The sequence below is a fragment of the Fundulus heteroclitus genome, chromosome 22 (genome assembly GCF_011125445.2).
Source record: "Fundulus heteroclitus isolate FHET01 chromosome 22, MU-UCD_Fhet_4.1, whole genome shotgun sequence".
Lineage (NCBI taxonomy): Eukaryota > Metazoa > Chordata > Actinopteri > Cyprinodontiformes > Fundulidae > Fundulus > Fundulus heteroclitus.
In genome coordinates, this window is record NC_046382.1 from 37843956 (window position 1) to 37865340 (window position 21385).

The 21385-nt window shown below is 38.9% G+C and overlaps 1 protein-coding gene across 3 annotated transcripts in view; it reads left to right on the forward strand.

Annotated features, from left to right (window-relative positions):
* Window positions 1–21385, forward strand: part of atrnl1a (attractin-like 1a) — a 410176-nt gene that overhangs the window by 221835 nt on the left and 166956 nt on the right. For all 3 annotated transcript variants that reach the window (XM_012872822.3, XM_021321643.2, XM_036126662.1), the window contains 2 exons: window positions 696–757; window positions 10831–10909. In XM_012872822.3, the coding sequence (XP_012728276.2) occupies window positions 696–757; window positions 10831–10909 (141 nt within the window). The remainder of the gene's footprint in view (window positions 1–695; window positions 758–10830; window positions 10910–21385) is intronic.

A 21385-nucleotide genomic window follows, 5' to 3' on the forward strand; every position in this document is an offset into this window, starting at 1 on the left:
TTAATGTGTTTGTAAACCTTTTAATTAATTTTTACCTTAAGTTTGAACTATACTTTGTGAGTGAGCTCATAATCCCTCCTTGGTGATGATGCAAACTGCTGCATTGGAGGCCTGGATGCACAGCCAGCCTCTTTTCCCCCTGATGCCTGTATTAATGCAGGGTCCCTACGGACCAGAATCAGCTTTTCTGCAGGTTTTTCATGGTCAGGCCATTTTACCTGCTGAACAAATGCTGGTAAACCTCTTAAGCCCATTCTGCCTCATTTCTTTCTCTCCTCCCATTACAAGTAGCCTCAGAGGATTCACCAAAGACAAAGGAGCGTCTGATTATTGAGGTCTATTGATTGTAAATGCTCCTCAATGTTAAACATGATTTAAATCCACTGCATCAAAGACACCGTGAAGTCAAACATCAGAAATGTGATTCCCGAATTTCCCCATTGTGGGACAAATTAAATTTTGTTAATTGTTGTTGCAAATTATTTAAGTCCTGGTTTATGGAGAGAATAGAACTAAAAAGCTACGCTTGAACGTTGGGGCTGCTGGAAATGCATACATTACAAAAACAAATTAAAAGTCATTGTGGAAGTGGAAACTACCCGTTTCAAACCTTAAAGAACAACACTTCAAAGTCCAGTTTTTTTGTATTAAATGCTAATACATGTATTTTCCTTCTGTTGTCTTGTTTCCAATAGATCGCCTTCTCTCAGCACAACAGCATCATGGACCTGGTCCAGTTCTTTGTCACCTTCTTTAGGTAAGACTTTATGCTATCAGTAGCACCTCTGTAGAGCACCTAGCCTCACTTCGCTGCTCAGTGGTTCAGGTCCCAGAGGGTCCGACTGCATCTGGGTCACAACCAGAGCTCACTGAGTTACAGCAGGTGGCAGCAGCCTCAGGCAAGACAGAAAACCCCCAACAGGGGAGGTGGAGTACGCATCTGCTCAACAGCATCAGGATGAACTGTAGGAATGAGCTGAGCTGATGACCATGGAGGTGGAGCTGATTAAAACATGGCTGGGTTGAGTCTGAAGACAATCGGAACACTGAGCTACCCATCTAATAACTGCTTACTGTGTTTATACGACGACGCTGTACATTGTATTGACACATGCTGCATGTTTAACATTAAACAAGGTCATTTTTTTTTTCAATTTTCAAGAGGGAAAGTTTCTGCTGGACCAGAAATTTCTAAATTCTGGTCCAGCAGTTACTGCTCCATTTTAAATTAGTTATGTGGCAATTTTGGTCTTCAAGGACTTGGCAAAGTTGAGACCATTCTGAGCAGACCTAACATGTATTTACAACTTGTGTCACCAAAGTTTTTGTTCAGTAATTGGTCTAATGGCCAATGCTTTGAGGATCTATACATCACTGTGCAGAGATGAACTTCTTGCCAACATAATATCATTACTATAAATGACATATTCAAGTTAATCTCCAACTAAAGGCTATAAATGTTTGTGCCATAAGAGTAAGGTAAAATATTACAAGTGATGGTCATAGTGCATCTAAACCTTTTGCCTCCACCCTGTACTGTAGCGCAGGGTTGCACAATTTATACCCAAAGGACCACATAAGCCATTGTGACTGTTACTGTAGTCATTCGTTTAACACGTTTCACAAGTCTATAGCTAACCATAAACTATAACTATAGCTTTTATTATCAATTGGCAACAGTAGAGATTGCAACTGAACAATAAATTGTGAACCACCACAATTGCAACTGTAACTTTACATAACAGCCCTTGGTTTCCCCTTGATTTTGTACTGCAACTGCACCCCTTGGGCACGGGATACAAGATTTCCATAGAAATATTAAGTATCATATAACTTCAAATTTATTTTTTCATGATTGCCATTACTAACTAATGCCCTCACTATACCTAACAGCTATCTGTAAATCTTTGGAGTTTTTAACCCATTAAATTCCATATACCCGATATAGGCAAGATGGTATGTTATCAACTACAATTACAAAATAGAAAGTTGTAGTTAAATGTATACGGTTCCGCTGTTTATTCAGAATCACCTTTATTCGTCATGCAAGCAATGCATACCTGCTTGTTCCTTCATGTGGCAAAATATTTACCAGGAAGGCTGAGAAATGTGACGCTTTGATGCTAAAAAGGTGGCTGTTTGGTAACAGTAGAATACAATTTGTGTGGTAAACTGAAGTAAATTTCTAGGTAGAGTCTAATTCAAACCAACATCCCCACAAAGCGCTCATTATTGTGGATGGGATGAGAGTCACTTATGTTTCAGCTCACAGCGGTGCAGATTGACACTGGATCTAATGAGAGGTTTTTGGAGAAAGAAGTCTGCTGTCTTCAGGCGAAATCCTGCCACTCAGTTTGAACACCAGACAAGTGTGTGTTTGTCTCGGCATACGAGTGTGTGTGCAGACGGTTTTTACGTGTTTGTCCATATGTGTCCTCCTCACTGTCTTCATGCCTGACTGTGTGTCACTGTGCAGCCGTGTGAGCGAGTGAGTCCTTTTATTGCCCAGGGACCTGCTCCCAGACATCCCTAACCTTTAGGCCTGCGTGCAGCGGGTGATGTCATCATTGTGCGACAGTGTGTTTGCTGGGAGAGTATGGTGTGTGTGTGTGTGTGTGTCACTTCCCTGTATGAAGTTGCTCTCTTATGTACTGTACCAGATACCCAGTGAGAAAACGTTATGCCCTCTTTTTTTTAAAGTCTATTTTTGTTCACTGACCTTTTCTTATCTTACGTGGAATTATATTTTTGTTTAATTATAGGTCCTGTATTTAAAGACATAAATGCGGAACTGCTGGCATATGACCACCAGGATCATGGCCAACAATGATAATAGTCTGACAAGGACCTTGGAGTTTCTAGTTTGCAAAAAAAAATAAAAATTAAAAAATAAATAAAATAAAAATAGATAGAGTAATGTCCATATTTTCTTAATAAACCACACAACCTTCTCCTTTTTTTTTTTTTACATGATAGTCATGATAGTCAGTTCAGCCAGGTTAGAATTGATTTATTGATCTTCAGAGCTCACCTCCTAAACATTCTGAACTTCAATACTCCAACATGAAGCAATTATTGGACATTTATCATATTTTGCCTAAAATAAAATAAAAACTCTGAATTTACGTCATGAAATCAATTACTAATTGTTATTATGTAATCACCTAGCATTTATAACCCACATTAAGGGTTTTAGCCATTATAAAATGCAGCTTATGTGAGCAAAGACAAAAATACAACAGCTATTAATGTAACTGCCTCTTGTCATTCAAATAATTTTGCTTTTGTTTTCGTGAAACCAAAACTAGTCTTAAATTTGGACTGAAAAGCTCTTCATTTTGACCTATTTGCAATTTTGGTAACTTTTAAACCACTTTGTACCAAATGCTGATCATCACAGTGATGTGTCAGGGAGATGTTTTAATCAGATTATGTGTAAAGTGTTCCTACTGTATACACATCAGAAATTCTGGGAATGTATATGTTGCTTAATTGGCAGCCAAAGACTTTAAAAATTTCGCCCGAAGCTAAATGTTGACAGAGAATGTAATTTTGAGGCCAAGTTGTTAAACTTTTGGACTCTCACAGACTATTTGGTGTTGAGGAGCTTCGCTGGTGCTTTTGAAACGGCAAAAGAAATGCTGATTGCTAATCAGACAAGTGAGAGCTGCAAGTAATTGGACGGAGCTGAGCTGCCGTGTCGCCAATTAGCATTTGAGACTGTGGAGAGGAGATATATAGACTCAATATAATTATAGCAATTTTCCCTTTTTTCCTTCCTCCAGTAGAAAAAAAAAAGAATACACATGCAAAATGTTGAAGGGAGAAAAAAAATTCAGGGGAGGAGAGTTCATAAAACTAAGAATCTCTGTGGAAGTAAACATGCAGTAGTCTTGAGACACGCATGCCCAAATGTACAACATATGTCTAAGTCAGAATGTTATTAAAGTCCTTCAGTTCACAATGTTATTTATATTCTTAAAAAAGTTGCCATTCTTCGGCAAGACTCTTCATTTCATTCTAAAGAGGGGCTTATAGTTTTTCAGAGAGAAATTACATTAAATCTCTCATAGAATTGTGCTTATTTGCAGGTAATTTGCTTAAATAAACTCTATTTAAGGTGAGAAGCCTATAATTACTCCATTATTAAACTAATTAATGCATTTTTACTACAAGCACATAATAGCTTTCAGGCCCAAGGTACTGTTGACCAGCTCCTTAACACACAAAGGGCACTGATGGCATAACTATTAAAGGAACTATGAGGCTAGAGATGCCTTCTATGATAGCAGTAACAAATCCGGCTGATGAGGGTACGAGGTCTTCTGGCTTACGGAGAAGAGAATGACATTATCCTCATCATATGAAAAACAGGAGCTTATTAACGATTTCAGGGTGGACGACCTTAAAGGCACCCCCCCACCACCTCCACCACCACTGGGATTGAAGGAGGAGAGGATGGACAGACACAAATTCTTCATCTGATCTGAGCTAGCCAACAAACACTGCGTGACTACAAATGGCAGTAAAGCGTCTCTCTGTCTGTGGGATCAATAACGCTTCAGCAGAAATATGTTTGGCTTCCCAGAGTTGGAAGCCTTACTACAGCCTGTTTCTGCAGTCAGAGTTGATTTGCTGCCTCTGCAGATAGAGAGCTGTTTCTTATCATGGCCTATTTGTGGCCGGCATTCAACCAATAGCTTATTGTTTGTTGGCTTGCCTGCTGGCGTTGAGACTTTTTCATGGGGCTCTCCTTCATATCTGTGTAACGTCTGTCGCACACAGAATTTGCTGTTTTCTATAGTGATTAGCTCAATGTAAGCTGGATCAGTTAAATGCAGAAACAGACATTAGTGCGCTTGCTCTTATAAACTGATTCTTCAACATCCTCAGTTGGTTTCACCAGTTTGATAACTCTTACCTGTAGCTGAGCAGTCTTAAACGCTAAACCTATTGCTATAATGTGGTTCAGCAGTGTTAAGAAACCCACAGGATACCCTTCGTCATTTTTTTCCCCTATCCTATCTCTTTCAGATGCTATCTCCCTAATGCATCTGTAATGGTGACAATTAGCACTCTGCTCCATTGCTTTGATGGCTAAGCCCAGGCCTTGTAGCCCATTAATAGAGCGCTGAGGTAACAAAGTGAAAGTAGGGAATAAACAGCCTGATTGGATTTAAAACCTACCCAGTGGAGTGTACTCAGGATGTAAAGATAGATGATTGTTGCAATGGATTCTTTTTTTTTTTTTATCTTTAATTGTTCTGGGAATAGTCCATATAATAGAGGTCCATGTTAAACCTGTTCTTCCCGGTTGCCAAAAAAAGATAGACATACAGGAAGAATTGCTCTTTGATTTATATTTTATTTGATCAATATTACTTTTCAGCAATCAGGAAACAAATACAGGTAACATTAAGTGCTTCCCTGACAAGATAGCATTTAAAAAATGCATAAATATTAAGAAAGCTGGGCCGGTTACATTGTGTGCATACCAGAGGCGTCAAGTAAAGAAGTACAAAACTTTGTTACCCCACTTTGGTAGAAATGTTGTTTATCTATACATTACTGGAGTAATTTATCTTTTAGTTTGGGTCCTTAAATTTCCATGCAACTATCTGTACATTCTACTTCTTACATTTTGAAAATATTCTTGTTACTTCTAGTTTCTTTAAGTAATTTTTAAGGACAAAAGAAAAAATATCCAGGGAAATTGCACCTCCCGGACAGAGTGAATTTAATTGTGGTTGGAGGAGGTACTGCACCAAGTTGTTGTCACAAAAAAAAAAAAACTTAAGAAGAAGACAATGAAAGTGTAGAAGAACATAGCATCTATATGTAGCTTAGCATGAAGATGTCCATAGCAGCAGACAGTATACAGAGCTTGAATGAAATGTGCCAACCAAGCACCAGTGAGGTGGTTTAGCCAAGAAGAGCATCTGGAAGAATTTTCAATGCAAAGTTGGATGCCAAGTTAAATTTGGCATTGTTGCCCTTAGCTAAAGTACATATCAGTAAGGTAGACAGAAGGAAGTCAATCAGGATCATTAGCTTTTTTTTTTTTTTTGTAAAGTTATTAACACAAAATTATTTGTAAAGTCTGAAATGGATCCTGACCAGTTTTCTTGTCCAGTTCTGGTGATACACTGTCCTCAAAGATTCCTGCAGCTAAGCTTGGATGTACATTTACATTCCAATAAAGGTTATTGATAACATGCCTTTGAAATTTGACTTTTTGCACCATTATAAATCAACTAGTCATCGGATGTTCTGCTCCATGACATATGTTAATGTTCAGTAGTACACATATATGGTTCTTCAAAGTATTTGCATTGTACTAAAATGTATTAAGTTTCAATAGGCATATATGCGGATGAAGCAGGTAGCCTAATTCATCCCAAATGTTTCAACACTAACATCTTAATTTAACATTATAGTCATAATGGGGCTGGGGTAGTGCTAGATAGCCTCCAGTAATGGGGCTAAGCTTTTATCCGTAAGTTTTTTTTGCTTTACTGTTACTTTTATACTTTATGTAGTTACCACTAAACCGGTACTTTTATACTTGAGTAAAAAGCTCAAGTTGATGAAGTGTTTTTAAACCCTAGTAGCCCATCTATACCTCTGCCTGGGTAATGAATGTGAATACTTTTGACTACTCTGGTGCATACCCATTTATGCACACACATCTGTTTTCAGTTGTCATGCCACTGATTAAATAGCTGGATAAATCCAGTAGACAGCAGTTGTTGCTTAAACATGTGTATAATTTGCTTCTTTATTAATTAGTTGTTTTGCCTTACATTAGCATTTATTGGCCAACGTTAGCATATGCTTACTGTTATCACTGCACATAATATGTTAGCTAACATGCTATCGTTAACTAGCGGGCTATTGGTAATTTTGAAGAAGAAAGAAGAGGAAATTTTTTGTCACTGCAATTGTACATATTAACAAAATTTGTCTTCTGCATTTAACCCATTATGCGTAGGGAGCAGTGGGGAGTTAACAGCGCCCTGGGAGCAATCTGGGGTTGAGGGCCTTACTGGGTTCAAGCCGGGTACCTGCCGTCTTCTCAGAACACAAGCGTGCTGCTCTAACTACTAAAGCAATCACTTTCCCAAAAACAACTAACAAAAAAGCATTGAGCTGATACAAACATCGGGATAGGTTATTTGATAATGGTTATAGCTTCAGTTAGCTAACATCTACTGACAGCATGTTAGCTAGTCCGGGTAAATCCAAGTTATTTGTCTGTTACCTGTTGATATGTTGATTAGTAAAAATTGTAAGCGCTTCAGTTTCTGTTTGAGCTGGATTTAGCTCCTTTAAAGGAGATATTTATTAGAAGACACATTTATACTCTTATATAGCCACTGCTTTTTGAAGCACTGCCACTCATCATTACTTTGACTTTTAACATATTACCACATTTTACAGAATGTACTTTTATAAATCTCAGGTATCACCCTCATCATTAAAACTATTGCAGACACACTTGCACAGCAGTCCAAACGTGAACACTGACAGATATTGTTGTGCAAAGGACGCAGGAGTTCTGCACTTCAGTTGTTGTAAAGTATGAAATGTCCTCACTGGAAAAAAATACTTTTTTCTTAGTTTTTCAACCTAGATTGAAACAACTAATTCGCAGAGTAGATTATATATACCTTACCACTTTATCAATGGATTTGAACTTAGCATTCCAGGTCTCCATGCAATTGTCTTTGAGTCAGAAGTGCTTATTCATTAAAGGTGTTTCAAACTCAGTTTGATCTGCAATTTTCTGCTTCAGTTTCAGTTTCTGCTATTTAGTATGCTCCTAATACTTTTCTTTAAAAACATTCTTTGAAGATTTTTGCTGTTCTAAGATTTCTGTTCAGTTTTTTCAGCAAATCAGCTTACCAATTCAACATGCGACACACACTAGATTTTTACAGTGAATGTGGGTTATTCTAGTCTTTTTATATACCTTATTTGTATGTTTTTGTACTGTGTTTAATGTTGTGTATTTTAAAAGTTATATTAGTACATTTATTTAAATAAATAAAATATTTTTTTAAGTATGCAAAGGCAACAAAGTATACGAGTATCTATAAAAAGAGGACTTTTTCAAGTGAAACTGAAGACTGTTACATCAAACATATCATTTTAAAGACACACAGTGTCCTTTAACTGAATTTAAGTACACGATTAATACGGTCCTGTACATTTTGAAGGTTTAACTTCTAAGAGTGTGTATGGAGGATGATATATTGATGTTTCTTGGTGAACAAGGTGATGTTTTTAGCTCACACTCTGCTATAATGATTGATGTGGTGGAGTGGGTGGTGAGAATCATTGTGCCATTTTTATGGGATAATTTTTTTCCCACCATCGAGGAAAACCACATGGGTTCCTTGAGTCAACTGGTTTTCCTTCAGCGGCAGTAGTCAGCATGTTGTCCTCGACACAGGAGTGGATTTCATTTCCTGGTTGTGGAGTCTCTGAGGTCGACGACAGACCGGAGAAGCCCTGACTGTCGCCTATTCAGCGCAGAGCATCTGAAAATGTCACACTCATTACAGCTCTAATACCCTTAACAAAGTTGTCATCTCCATTGTGAGGCATCGGAGGAAGCATGCGCACAGACACTGACACAGTTACTCACAACCGGACAAGGAGGAGAATTGTTCGCGAACTGCTGCTCTCAGCTGTTTCTTAAGCACTTCCTGTTGTCAGGACTTTGGTTGCGCTTGTTTTGAGTTTTTGGCAGAAGCTGTGGTTGAGAAAGGATCTTTGTTTTGCCTGATAACTTAGCCCTCCGGACACTGAACTTTAAAGCAGCATGTGTGTGAACAGGAGAGCTTGTTCTTTGTTGGAGAGCATCATGCTGCTCGTTGACCTCTCGCTGCTCTTTACTGTCCCGTAAACCCCCTAACTGCCTGTGGTCACTGCAGTTTTGTGTATCGCCTCAGATTTCTAAAGAATTTCCCTCTTTGTCATATTCGCTCTGCGGAAGCTGAAGCTTGTGGGCAGTAAATTACTGTGAACATGCTGCTCTGTGACTGTACAGTTTTGTGTTGTTTTTTTTTCCCCCCTACTTCTACAAAGACCGCTAAAAGCAGGAAATGAAAGTTGTTTGAAAATGTGTCATTTGCAGTGTCTGCAGAGTACAGTTATATAATGCAGAGTAAAAAGCATAATGACATTTCTAAGAGAACCAAAATGATCATGGAAGCAGCAACACATTAGTATTCACGGGTTTTAGTTTAGCTTTCGTTCATGGACACACAACATTTCAGTGACCAGTTCCACATCCCTGATGTTTTCATGTAGACGAGAGAGCACAATGTTCACTTTTTTTTATTTAAGTGACTTGTTAATTCATAGCCGTTTAAACCAATTACAGAAAAAAGTAAAAAAAAAAAAAAGTTATACAACAAGCAGATGGAAGCATTTTTCCTGTTTCCGTCTCTGACAGTAAATAGAAAAAGGTTAGCAAAGCCAAGACATGAACACGCCTGCTGTGCCCCTACATGATGTTTAGCAAACCACCAATGTAACTTGTTTTGATTTTCTTTCATCAATATATTTCTTCCTTTCTACTGTTGCATATGAAGTAATAACACTGAATTAAATTGAATAATAAATAATGCTGGATATCACGAACAAACGTATTAATTATTTGTAAAATCCTTTTCTTTCAAATTTTTAGATATTGCATATTCACAAATATTGGGAGTGCTTTTTCATATAGTAAATACATGTCTTCCTATTTGTATTCAGAATCTACTTAAATTAAGAAAAGACCAATATAATTCAAGATAATTAGTTCTTTTTTAAACATGTAAAGTAAGAACTAATATAAAAATAAATGTGTTTTAGTTATTGGTGCTAAGTTGTGGCCTTAATGATGATTTGAAACTATATAGTTCTCTGTTGATGTTTGTGATTGTAGCAAACATGTGATGATGACAAAATATAGTAAAATTCAAGGAGTAAGAATAGTTTTGATGGGTGTTTCCACCTACCACTACCATGGTGGAAAGTGTCAGGAGTGAGATAAATACTGTTTTTATGTTTATGCTTTACTTGTTTATATTTTACAGCTTTCTGTTATAGCGGACAACAATTTGGCATTGTTGGTGCTGACTGGATAGCAACTTATGAGCCAAATCCTGACTGATGATCAAACATTCCTGAGTAAATATTGCTTAGAGGATGATTGGAGTGTATTTGCTTCCACTTTTCTCCTTGTGAATTGTCACCGCAAAGAATGAAGCCAGATGTGTGCAAGACACGTCATGTCACAGCCCAAAGTTTACGGCATGGTCGTTATAATGAAACAGTTTATGTCTCGGGTTTTGTTGTTAAATTGTTTTACAATATTCTCTGGATTTTTAATAGTTGGTCTGCTTTTAGTTTGGGGCTATTTACATTTTGACACAACTGTTTCTCTAAGTAGAACTCCTTTTTTCTTCAGTTTGGAACACAAGAAACACTTGTTTTTAACATCTGCTTCTACAATGAAAGTTGCTTTTTAGGTCAGAGAAAATTCTTTTTTTTAACAATATAGGTTCCATACAGTATCTTGTAGTTGATTTTATAAGAAACTTTTGTGAATTTCAGATAACCTTGATCAAAGAAACATCTTTGGAACGCAAAATAAAGCTTTTTTGTGCGTTGTAAAGTTCATCATAAAACACATCACTGAGCTCAGAAAAACATCCTTACTACCCACGTTTACACAACTAAGGATGCTCCTTATTTTATTCATTTTATATAAATTAGTTTGGTGGTGAACTATTGGCAGATTTTTAACTATGTGCATCACTCTCCTATCCCCAGCTGTTTCCTGTCGCTGTTACTGGTGGCCGCTGTGGTTTGGAAAATCAAACAGACCTGCTGGGCTTCCCGACGTAGAGAGGTAGGACACGCCCATTCCTGTGTGTCTACTATATGCATCTTCCTTTGTGTCGGATCGTGTACAGGCAGAGCTTCGTCGAGCTGTGTGTGTGTTTGTTTGAGGCAGCTGACACACTGATCCATTCCTCCGCCCACAATTTGTGAAGGGTGCGTTAATGTCACGAGTCCCAAAAAAGGGAAAAGAAATATCTGCTTAATGAGCATCGCCATGACAGTAAACAAGGCCATTCCCCTTAATTAGTGCTCCTCATGAACCAATTAACTCAGACGGAGTGATGCTAAACGAAGTGGAATGGAGTGATATATCACTTAAAGCATCAACAGATGCTGCATCGTTTCAGACTTGACCCTTCCAGGCATGCCAGAACACACACGCACACACACACACACACACACACACACACACACACACACACACACACACACACACACGCAAATACAAACAGTGACATTTGTACCCTAAATCAATCACAATTGATGGTTTGTTTCTAAATTTGAGCTATTATTTGAATCTTTTTTGTTTGAAGTAATCATTAAGAAGTAAGTGTTTGTGATGATTAGACTGAGGGTTTGGAGTGTGTTTGGGGGGGGGGGGGTTCTCTAAGTCCCCATAAGTGACTATGACGGTTGTCGACAACTGACTGAGTTCTACAATCCTCTGGTAACAGCAGACGTTGCAACTGAACAATGACATGGGACACATCATACAGACAACTGAAGATATTTAATTAATTTGTGCTCCATTTTTTTAATGAGTGTTTTTATTAGTGCAAGGTAATTTATTGATGTAGTGCCATTCATGTACTAGGTAGTTTGATTGCTTTACAGGAAAATGAAAGGGGAGATGCGAAAAACCAAGATGAGAACAAGAAACACATTAAAAAACAATAGTAAAGATTTGAACATCATACAAAAATATGTTGTAGACAAACTTAAGACATAAAAGCTGCAATGGTAAAATAAAAAAAGTTTGGCCTTTAATCTTTATATGGTGTATAATACATAATTGTGCCATATATTCATGGTTGGTTGGATTAGCAAACAAGATTGCTGAGCATTATATGAAATGGGCAACCTGTTTGATAGACAGAACGGTGAAAACACAGAAGCAGATTGATGCCCAAAGATATGCCTGTTCAAAAAAATTTGCAGCCCATGCAGATTACCAATACTTCAACAAACTGCAAACATTAGACAGTTCATCAGTTATCAACCACCCGATTAAATAAGACAACAACATGTAATTACTGTTGTGAGAACAACTTAACCCACAGATGTGCCATTTTAGCTTATCGTCCCTAAGCACATATTAGTTTTGTGACTGCTGACTGGAATGTTCTGCGGAAATGCTGAGCATGCATAAACACAGGGCTTTTAAACAAAATTTCAAACTTTAGGTAATGCCGGGCAAACACTGTACGATATTTTAAATTGTGGTACTCATATACACCTCAAACTGTACGACGAAATAGGAGGGTTTAAAAGTTCACTGCTCACGGTATCTGTTCTTACACTGTGCGACCCGACGCTCCTGATGTGACCTGACTACTCACACTGTGCGTTCAAAAACCACATGTCGGACTCAGCCCCGTAGAGAGATGGCGCTACTCAGACTCGTCTACTTGGAAGCCAAATGTCAACAGTAGAATAAGAAAAAGGCGGAAGAGTCGATGCTAACTGTTAAATATGAGGCTTCTAGAACAAAACGCGCTGCCTTGGCAATTCTACGAGTTGCTCCTCCGTAGTTTGACTCCATGTCACACGTACCGCCGTCATGCTTCTCTCCGCTCCTATGTTTTCGTTTGAGAAGACGAAAAAGAATCTACTTGTTTCCGTGAGCTCAGTGCGCGAGGTCAGGGGAAATCGGCTCGTAGACAGTCGTAACTCCGCTTCAACAGCAGGATGCGCTCACGATCGCTCACCATCACCTTACGAGGGCTGACTGAATTTCAAGCATGTTTGATTTTCAACCAACCGTCCGATTCCTGATCGGGAAGTGGTCGTGATGGAATGCGGGGTATAATTGACTCACCAATAACACACCTCTAATCCCATCAGTAATAGCCACAGATCCATTGGGACTAAGAGTCGTGTCTTTAGTTTCGCAAGCCCAGCTCTGTGATCTCAAAGCACACACAACTCCTGATGTCACGGGATATACTTATGGTGTAAATGGCAAAAATAATCTATAGAAAAGGAACTGAACCTTAACTCAACCTCAGTCTAAAAGTAAATCTGTAACTTTATCCAAGGTTTGAGATATTTCTCTCCACAATATCCTCAGAATGGAAACACGAATGCTGACATATGTAGCATCCATGTGAACACTGGAGTCGGCAAACACCCTGCTGTGTTTGCCGACTCCAGTGTTCACTTTTGTTAACACTGGCGTATGATGGCTATCAGACTAAGCTTATAATGTGAGAATCATGCAAGAAAAAAAGTGAACATGCCCCCCAATAAATTAGCATTGAAGGGGTTATGACAACATTTTTCATTTTTCAGTGGTTTTGGGGGTATAATATGATCTGTTGTGCATTGATAAGCCCATGTGAATGTCATGAGCAGGTAAAAAAGGACCAGCTCAAGGACAATCAGCTTTGTTTCTTTGCTCAAAAATGTACAAATCAGATAACTGTTTATCGTTCTATGTAGGTTCTCTATTCTACGTAATTTATATTCTCCAATTAGAGTCCTCTACCCTTTCCCCCTCCTTCCCCCAGCTGATACTCCGGCCGGCTAATTTAACGGCGCGAGCGAGTCGCACTGGCATGTCTGACTACTCCTTTTGAGAAGAGGATGGCTATTGCAAAGGGGAGCTATCCGAGGCTGCTCAAAAACGGATGAAAGTTTCCACTTACTCCCAAAGGATGAGAGAATCGGCGTGGCCAAAGTTAATTGGTGGCAACCACAAAGTTTATTTAATATCTAAATGCTGTTATGTCTATACATGTATGTGCACAGTCTGAGGAGCACCTGGTGCTAACATATGATATCCGCGTATGCTTTGTTGTGAATATATTTTCAAAGATAAAATCTTTTTTTGTATCTGACACCAAGGTTTACTTGGCCAGGTTAAAGCCTATTGTCAGCTTGGCCTCACCTGTCCGACATCCTGCAACACAAACACTTCAAATAGCCGTAATACCATAGTCATGAATTTGTGATGGAGTGTTACGTCGAGAAGAGAGTGAGTGAGAGGGTGTGGATGGAGGAGGCCAGGGTGTGTGGGGGCACATTTTTCCCAAATATGGTTGTGGCCAATCAGAGTGAAGGAGGGAAATCTTGCCTGCTCTAACAACCCCCTACAAAAAGTTAATGTTACTATTTTTTTATTAAATTCTTTGGAGAATTTACATATGCAGCAATATCAACTACATGAAATAGCTTAATCAGTGATGTCACCACTCCTTTAAAGGTACATCTTCACCTTCTTTGACATTTTTAAAATGTATGTGCCGGTAACTGACTCAGGTTGCATACAACGTTTTTCTGAAAGATTATCATCTCCTGCTGGTGTAGTATGTTGTTTTTATTATTTAAGCTTTGTTTTTGCTCAATTTGTTGGTAAATATAGCCTTTTCTGTGTGTATATACCATTACAACATCATGTGACCGAGGTTACGCCACTGCGCAGGCGTACAATCGGTCAACAGGCGGAGGCTGTGATTGTTCTTGATTTTGTGGTAGAAGGCGCACTGGAACTTGAAATAGGAGTAGGTCGGGTTGGTTGTCGACTGTGTTGGTTATCCGAGAGCCATCGGTTTGTGTCAGTTCACCGCGCCCATTGCTGGGGTTTTATTTAGGCTCAAAAAGCACTATCAAAACACTATCTGGATGGACGCTTGGAGTATATAGCCTTATTTTATCATAATCAACTGGATTTTGGTCTTTTTGGTATGAATGTATAACGTGGCTATGTACCTTTAAGGCTCACAGTGTGAATTTAGTTTTACTTGATCTAGATTGTTCTGGGGTCAGTATCTGTCAGATTTCCTAAGAGTCAAAAGAGTGCAAGTTAGAAGCAAAGCAAAATGGAAATGTAGAGTAATGCAAAGTTTTCGGAAAATATATTGTTGAACCAATTATTGGTAAGACTTAAGAATTTGCAGAACTACTTATATTATTAAGTGACAAAAGTACTTAACTACAATGAACAATAAAAAGGTGATACCCGGAAGTTAGAGTAATTTTCTATTTATAGGAGCCTGTTTCTCTGAAAGCAAATTAAACTCTGGTTTAAACATTTCCCTTTTAGGAACTTTAGTTGAACTAGATTCCAGAAAAAATATCTAGTTCTTACTATTAAGTATATAGTTGCTGCTGAAGCTCCTTTGAATGGAGACTGCATATAATTCTGTAGGAAGTTTCTAGTTTGTCTTGGCTTCACAGAAAACAGCTCCTCTCACAGTTAACATTTTACTGATCCTTAGTGAGCAATTGTGTCTATTTTATTTGGACTTTGTATTCTAAATAAAACGTATTACCCAGGATTGACAGTAAATGGCAGCTTTGAGCTCTGGCATCTGGCTTTAATATGGCGCATTATGTTATATGGTTGCTGAGAAGATTCTCACTGTGATAATGAGTTCTCCAATGAAAATTTTTTTTTTCCTTGTTGACTTTTTCTAAACACAGGTGTGTTGTTTCCAGAACGGTAAATGATACCTGACTCAGATGTGCCTTTAGCCATCTGTGACCATGGCATTGTTTGTTTAGCCTGTTTTCTTCACCGAGGAGCGGTGTTCTGCTTGTTGGCTGGCTGCTCGACCCTCAGCTACATTATTTATGAGAGCCGATCTCACATCACAGCAGAGCCGCAGTGCTGCTTTTACTGCACTGTGGGTTTGTTTACATCTAAGCCCTACTTCTTCTTCATCTTTCCGTATTCTCTCTGAGTCACCCTAATTCGTCCCTTTTGGAAGCATCCCTACCAGCTAATACATGGGGACGTGTGCCTTTGAGGGAGAAGGCAGCACTTAAAAGCTGGCTGTTTAGGCTCCACTTTCCTATAATCTGTAGTGGAATTTGAAATGAAATCGGCTACTTTCTCATCGCATAATTAATTCTTCCCCATTTGGCATAGAGGGAGAAAAGTGAGAGCCCTCGGAATGTAATCTTTGATTTGAGGGCAGCTCAAGCAGTGGCAGCGCGATGAATGAAGTGGAAGCACATATTTTGATGAAATTCTAAGCCAGACTTGGTCAAAAACATGGGGCTTTAAAATTATACTTCTCTCATATCAGTCACCAATCATTTTTTTCGTAGAAACTTTTTGAAGTTCTTTGGCTTTTACCACTAGCGAGACTTAGTTGTCATTTTAAATTGGTTTTATTGTTTATTTTAAGCGTTTTTCATGCATTATCTTTTTATGTATTAATTTTTTTTAATGGATGTGTTTTAGCTTGTAGCAATGCACACTTTGTTTCAGCTATTGGCAGATTGGTGCCCACCTTGCATACATCACATTTACAGTACTGTACAGCCTCTTTTGATGAACTTGTTATCGTTCAGTTTAAATGATAAAATGGGGAGAAATACACACGTCCATAGATGAGACTAGGAAGATGGTCCTCGGTTTTTGGAGGTCCCAACCTGAGCATTCACTCCTCATTGTCAGCAGACATCCTGTAGAAAGTGGATGGCATTACGTTTTTCTAAACACCAACTCCTGTCGGCCTCATTTGGTCAATAAGCTCCAATAGAACTGGTGAAACCTGCCTGGTTTGTGAGAGAAATTCAAATGATATTTTCTCCCTGCTTGCAGTGGTTGAGAGTGTGTTGAGTTCCCCACCAAAGACAGCGAGGGGAGGTGAAAGGAGTTATTGGAATTCATGATAGGAGCCCTGGATGGGTGTCACTGGTATTACCGCACACCTTCTCTACACTGCTCTTGTGGATTCATGATCGGAGCATTGACACAAGCCCCTTACAGGTCATTGTTCTGTTCCTTGATCTACACGTGTTGTTTATATCTAGCAATCAAACAATGCTCTCTACCCGGAATGGGGATTGAAGCCTGGAGATGAAAGATGTGAACAAACCAGGCACAGTACTGCCTGTGTGGTCATTGGGGGAAATATAGCTGTCATACTCATTGGTTAAAACTCTGATTAATCTTTCACTTTTTTTCATAGTTTGTTGTATGCGAAGGAACATCAGCCGGCCTGTTCACTGCCCCTAGGGCAACAGCAGAAGCGGGTCTCTATTAAACCCCAAGTAAGCGACCGCACGTTAAGAAACGATCCAAAAAAAAACAAGACAGAGAATTTACAAGCGACTTCAGAAAAAAAGACAAGCAGACTTCGTAACAGTGCCAAGAACCATTCTACGTGATGATCGTAGCTATTAGCAGTAGCTTGGTACCAAACACAGTGAGGACATGTTTACATTGTCACATTTATGACGCTCCATGGCTTGTGTAGTAGTTATTACACACTTAACAGCAAGATCGTTTGTAATTCATTTAGTGCACCACTAGATGATGCGCCAGTTTGGAAATCTCACACACTGGGGCTTAACACTGAAAACTGCTTTAAAGTATTTTTTTTTTTTTTTTTATTGAATCCAGAACCTGTTGTTGATGGACAGGGAATGTCCTTGTAAAAAGAGTCTAGTGATCAAAAACGATGCAAAAAAACAAGCATTTGCCATTCGAGTGTAATGTCTGTCCCACCATATTTTGAGGGTTAACTCTAAAATATCTTTTTAAAGCATTTGATTATTTCAATTGACAGTTGGTTCCACTGCTGCCTTGCTACAAGAAGGTCTAGAGTTAAAATCCCAGCTTTCTGTGTGGAGTTTGCATGTTCTCCCTGTGCATGCATGGGTTCTCTCCTGGTACTCTAGCTGCCTCACATGTTCATAAACAGGACTGGGTTAATTGGTCTCTCTAAATTGCCCTTAGGTGAGTGTGTGCGTGTGCATGGTTGTTTGTCCTGTATGTCTCTATGTTGCCCTGTCAGGGACTGGCAACCTGTCAACGGTGTATCCCTCCTCTCATTTATTGACTGTTGGAGGTAGGCCAAACCAGCCCCTCGCGACCCTGCACGGATAAGCGGGTACAGACAATGGAAGGATGGATATTCCTGTTACTGTAAAACTTTTGTTAAAAGTGACTGATTACCCTGACCTTATGTACCAAGTTAATAAGAGAAGAAACGAGGCAGCATCATAATTAATGATCTTGTGACAAGACTCTGTCAAGGTTCCCATTGAGCTTCAGACAGATTGGCCTGAGCCTGGAGCCTCGGCTATATTTTTCTCTGCACCACTAACTATAACATTTCAGCTCTTGATAGGAGACAATGCACAATACCGATATCACTAGAGTGGGAAAATAATTTCATAGTTTTTTTTATAACTAAGCACTTTTTTTATTCTAATACAGCAAAACACACTATTAATCATTAATCAGAGTAGGTTCTGATCCACTTTTCCTGCCTGTCACAATCCAAGGTGTTCCAGCTGGAAAAAAATTACTGAAATATCTCTTTTTTGTGTTTTTATAGATGGAACAAATGTTTCATACATTAAAAAAAAAAATCCATTTGCTGAATATAACTATCAAGCAAACATCCGTGTCGTACAGTTCGGGGTTGTACTGGCCGTCTAATTTCAGCGTAACTTTGACAACTTTCAGCATAACGGCCCATTAAGCTGAGAACTGTGCTTTACCTCTGACATTACCTCCGGATTTTACATTATCAATGCAGAGCAGTCAGAGGGATTTTGCTTAAAATCATCGGTAAAAACGGTTCAGGAAGCGTAATTCAGACATGCATTATACTGAACATTTAGAGCGTGGGATACTGTTTATTCTTCTTGGGACTCTTCAAATTAATAAAAAACTAAATGTTTTTCATCATTATTTGATTTCTGACATCTTGATATCTTACTTTACCAAAGAGTTCTGTGGGGATGTTGATTCTTTTTGCTAAACATTTTTTTTGTAAACACATTTTCTTTTTTTGAAAATTTCTGATTTGGTTGAGTTATATGAAATACACGTTTGGCTTGGCAAACTCTAGTAAACCCACCTTTGACTCATTGCAAATGTCTTCCTGGCTCTTCCAGAGATGTGTTTGAGTACATTGTATCCAGACTGTGGAGTTCCAACAAAATGCCGTGATGCTACACCAGCAGGTGACGATAATGTCCACCTAAATTTAATTAGAATCAAAAAGAACATCCCATGGCTAAAGTGGTGCTAAGTTGTTGTTGGTTTTTTTTTCAAAAGAATTGTAGTGCATGCTTTCTGACCCTACAAGACTATGTTGAATAAAATAAAAATGTTTATCATTGAACTGCAGCAGAAACACAGATGGGTAATGACGGCCCCAGAAATCTACCCGGGTTCCTGGATGAGGTGCCTGTGGTGAAAACTCACATTTGACTGCTTCTCTCTGTCAGCCTGTGGATTGACTCACTCAGCCGAGGCTCAGCTCTCCCTCAGACCTACAGCCGAGGGGGAGACGTGAGCACAGCACAGCCCAGCACACAGTTAGTCATTAATAGCTGCGACATGCAAAGAGGGCATAATGGGAGGCGAAATATCAACTAAAGCGCGTCAGCACATAGAGGAAGCAGGCTAGTGTTGGCCCGCTGTTTCCTCAGCAGAGCGAGATGTTCATTGACTGAAGGCTTTTTGTGGCACTGTGCAAAATCTCATATTCCTGTTGTATTAATTAAAATACATTATGATTCATAGTCAGAAAGGCTAGACTCTGTGTGTCTCTGTGTTTAACCCTTCCCTTAGGGAGCATTGTGCTGATTTCCCTTAGTGGAGCAATTTGGGGCTATGGGTCTTGCTCAGGAACACAGAATGGCAGTCTGTGGGAGTTAAACTCAGAACCACTAACCACTGGGCCACTAGAACATATTAATGGCAGTCAAAAAAATATATACATTGTTCAGGGAGTTGGGTCGATTAAGCACAGTCTCCAAACTATTGATCATCTAATACTGACCATGTAATATTTAAGATCATTTATATCATTTTATAGACATTTTCTCTATAAAAATTTTATTTTTTCTTCTGTTTTCTACATTTAGAATGCAACACTTATGGTACTTTAATATTAAATGTATTTAGATCTAACTGACAGATTTTCAAGAGCGTCTCAAAACCATGAAATCAAGATGTGTCATTTTTACTCTGAGCTACTTGGGTATTATCCCTTCATGATTGTGCGTAAGTGGGCAGAGAAGCTATCTTGCAATTGTAAGGTTGTGGGTTCGTTTTCAGCTTGTCACATGCTTGACCCCAAGTTGCCCAGCAATCTTTGTATTGGTGTATAAATATGTGTGCTAGTCAGTGCTATTGGGTGAATGTGGCTCTAGTGTAAACTGCTTTAATGGGGTAAGATGTTTAGAAAAGAGCTGTATAAATTGAGTCAATATACCATATAATTAGATATTATTAAGGTTAACTGTGTTAAAGTGTTTACTGTGGAAAACATGGATCTGTAAAATAATGAAATTTGTAAAATCCAATAGATTTTTTAGTGCTCTTGGTTTAAGCAAATTATTATTTAGTATTTCTTCTCTCATCTGTTCCACAAATCAGACAAACTGATATTCAAGCCAGACACGGGGTTGCATTTTAAAAGGTTTATTAATAAATAAATAAACAAAACCCTGGCGCAGACAGTCAAAATCTTAGCAGGAGTCTGGGGTGGGTGACAGGTGACAGCTCATTGCAGGGGATGACAAGTGGAAAAGGCTGCAGACAGGTCGACCTTTGGGCCGTACTGTGAGCCAGGCGGAAGATAGCTGACAGATCCGATGGGCTCGGCGAATGTCGCAGTTGAGAAACAATCCAGGGGTCTCATTTATAAAACACTGCGTAGAATCCATACTAAAAGTGTATACGTACGTCAAGAAAAAGAAAGTGCAGGATTACAGATAAGTGTATTTGACTGCTAACAGCAACTAAAGTAATTGCCTGTTAATCTGTGGTTCACATAGGTATATGTCACTAGCGCAAACATGAATAACGCTGGGGTTTTAAATGGTTTTGATAAAGTCCATGATTAAAGTCTGATACATCTGGAGTGAAGTTGAACATCTGAGAGGATCCGTGATCTATGGCGTCTCTGCATTTAAGCCAGTGGGGCCAGGCCCCACCAGATGTCGCTGTGGGGCTCTATGTTCGCAATAATGAGTGGGACAGTATCGTTCTGTAAAGACAGATTTCCTCACCAATAAACTTGTGTTAGAAACATTTGTGTCTATATAAACAGAAGACTGCCAGAAGACTGACAAGCTCAGTGGGCTAAATCCTCATAAAGCGTCTTGTATTGGGGCTGGCACACCAACGTTTGTTTAAAAAATTAACATTTAAAGTCGCAGTGCGCAGGCCCAATATGCTCTCAGAAGACTGAGGCACAAATCATCTGGCCCCAAGGTCAGATCATCCAATCAAAATACTTGAATTGCACATTCTGCAGGAAAGTGTGCGACCATATATGCAAGG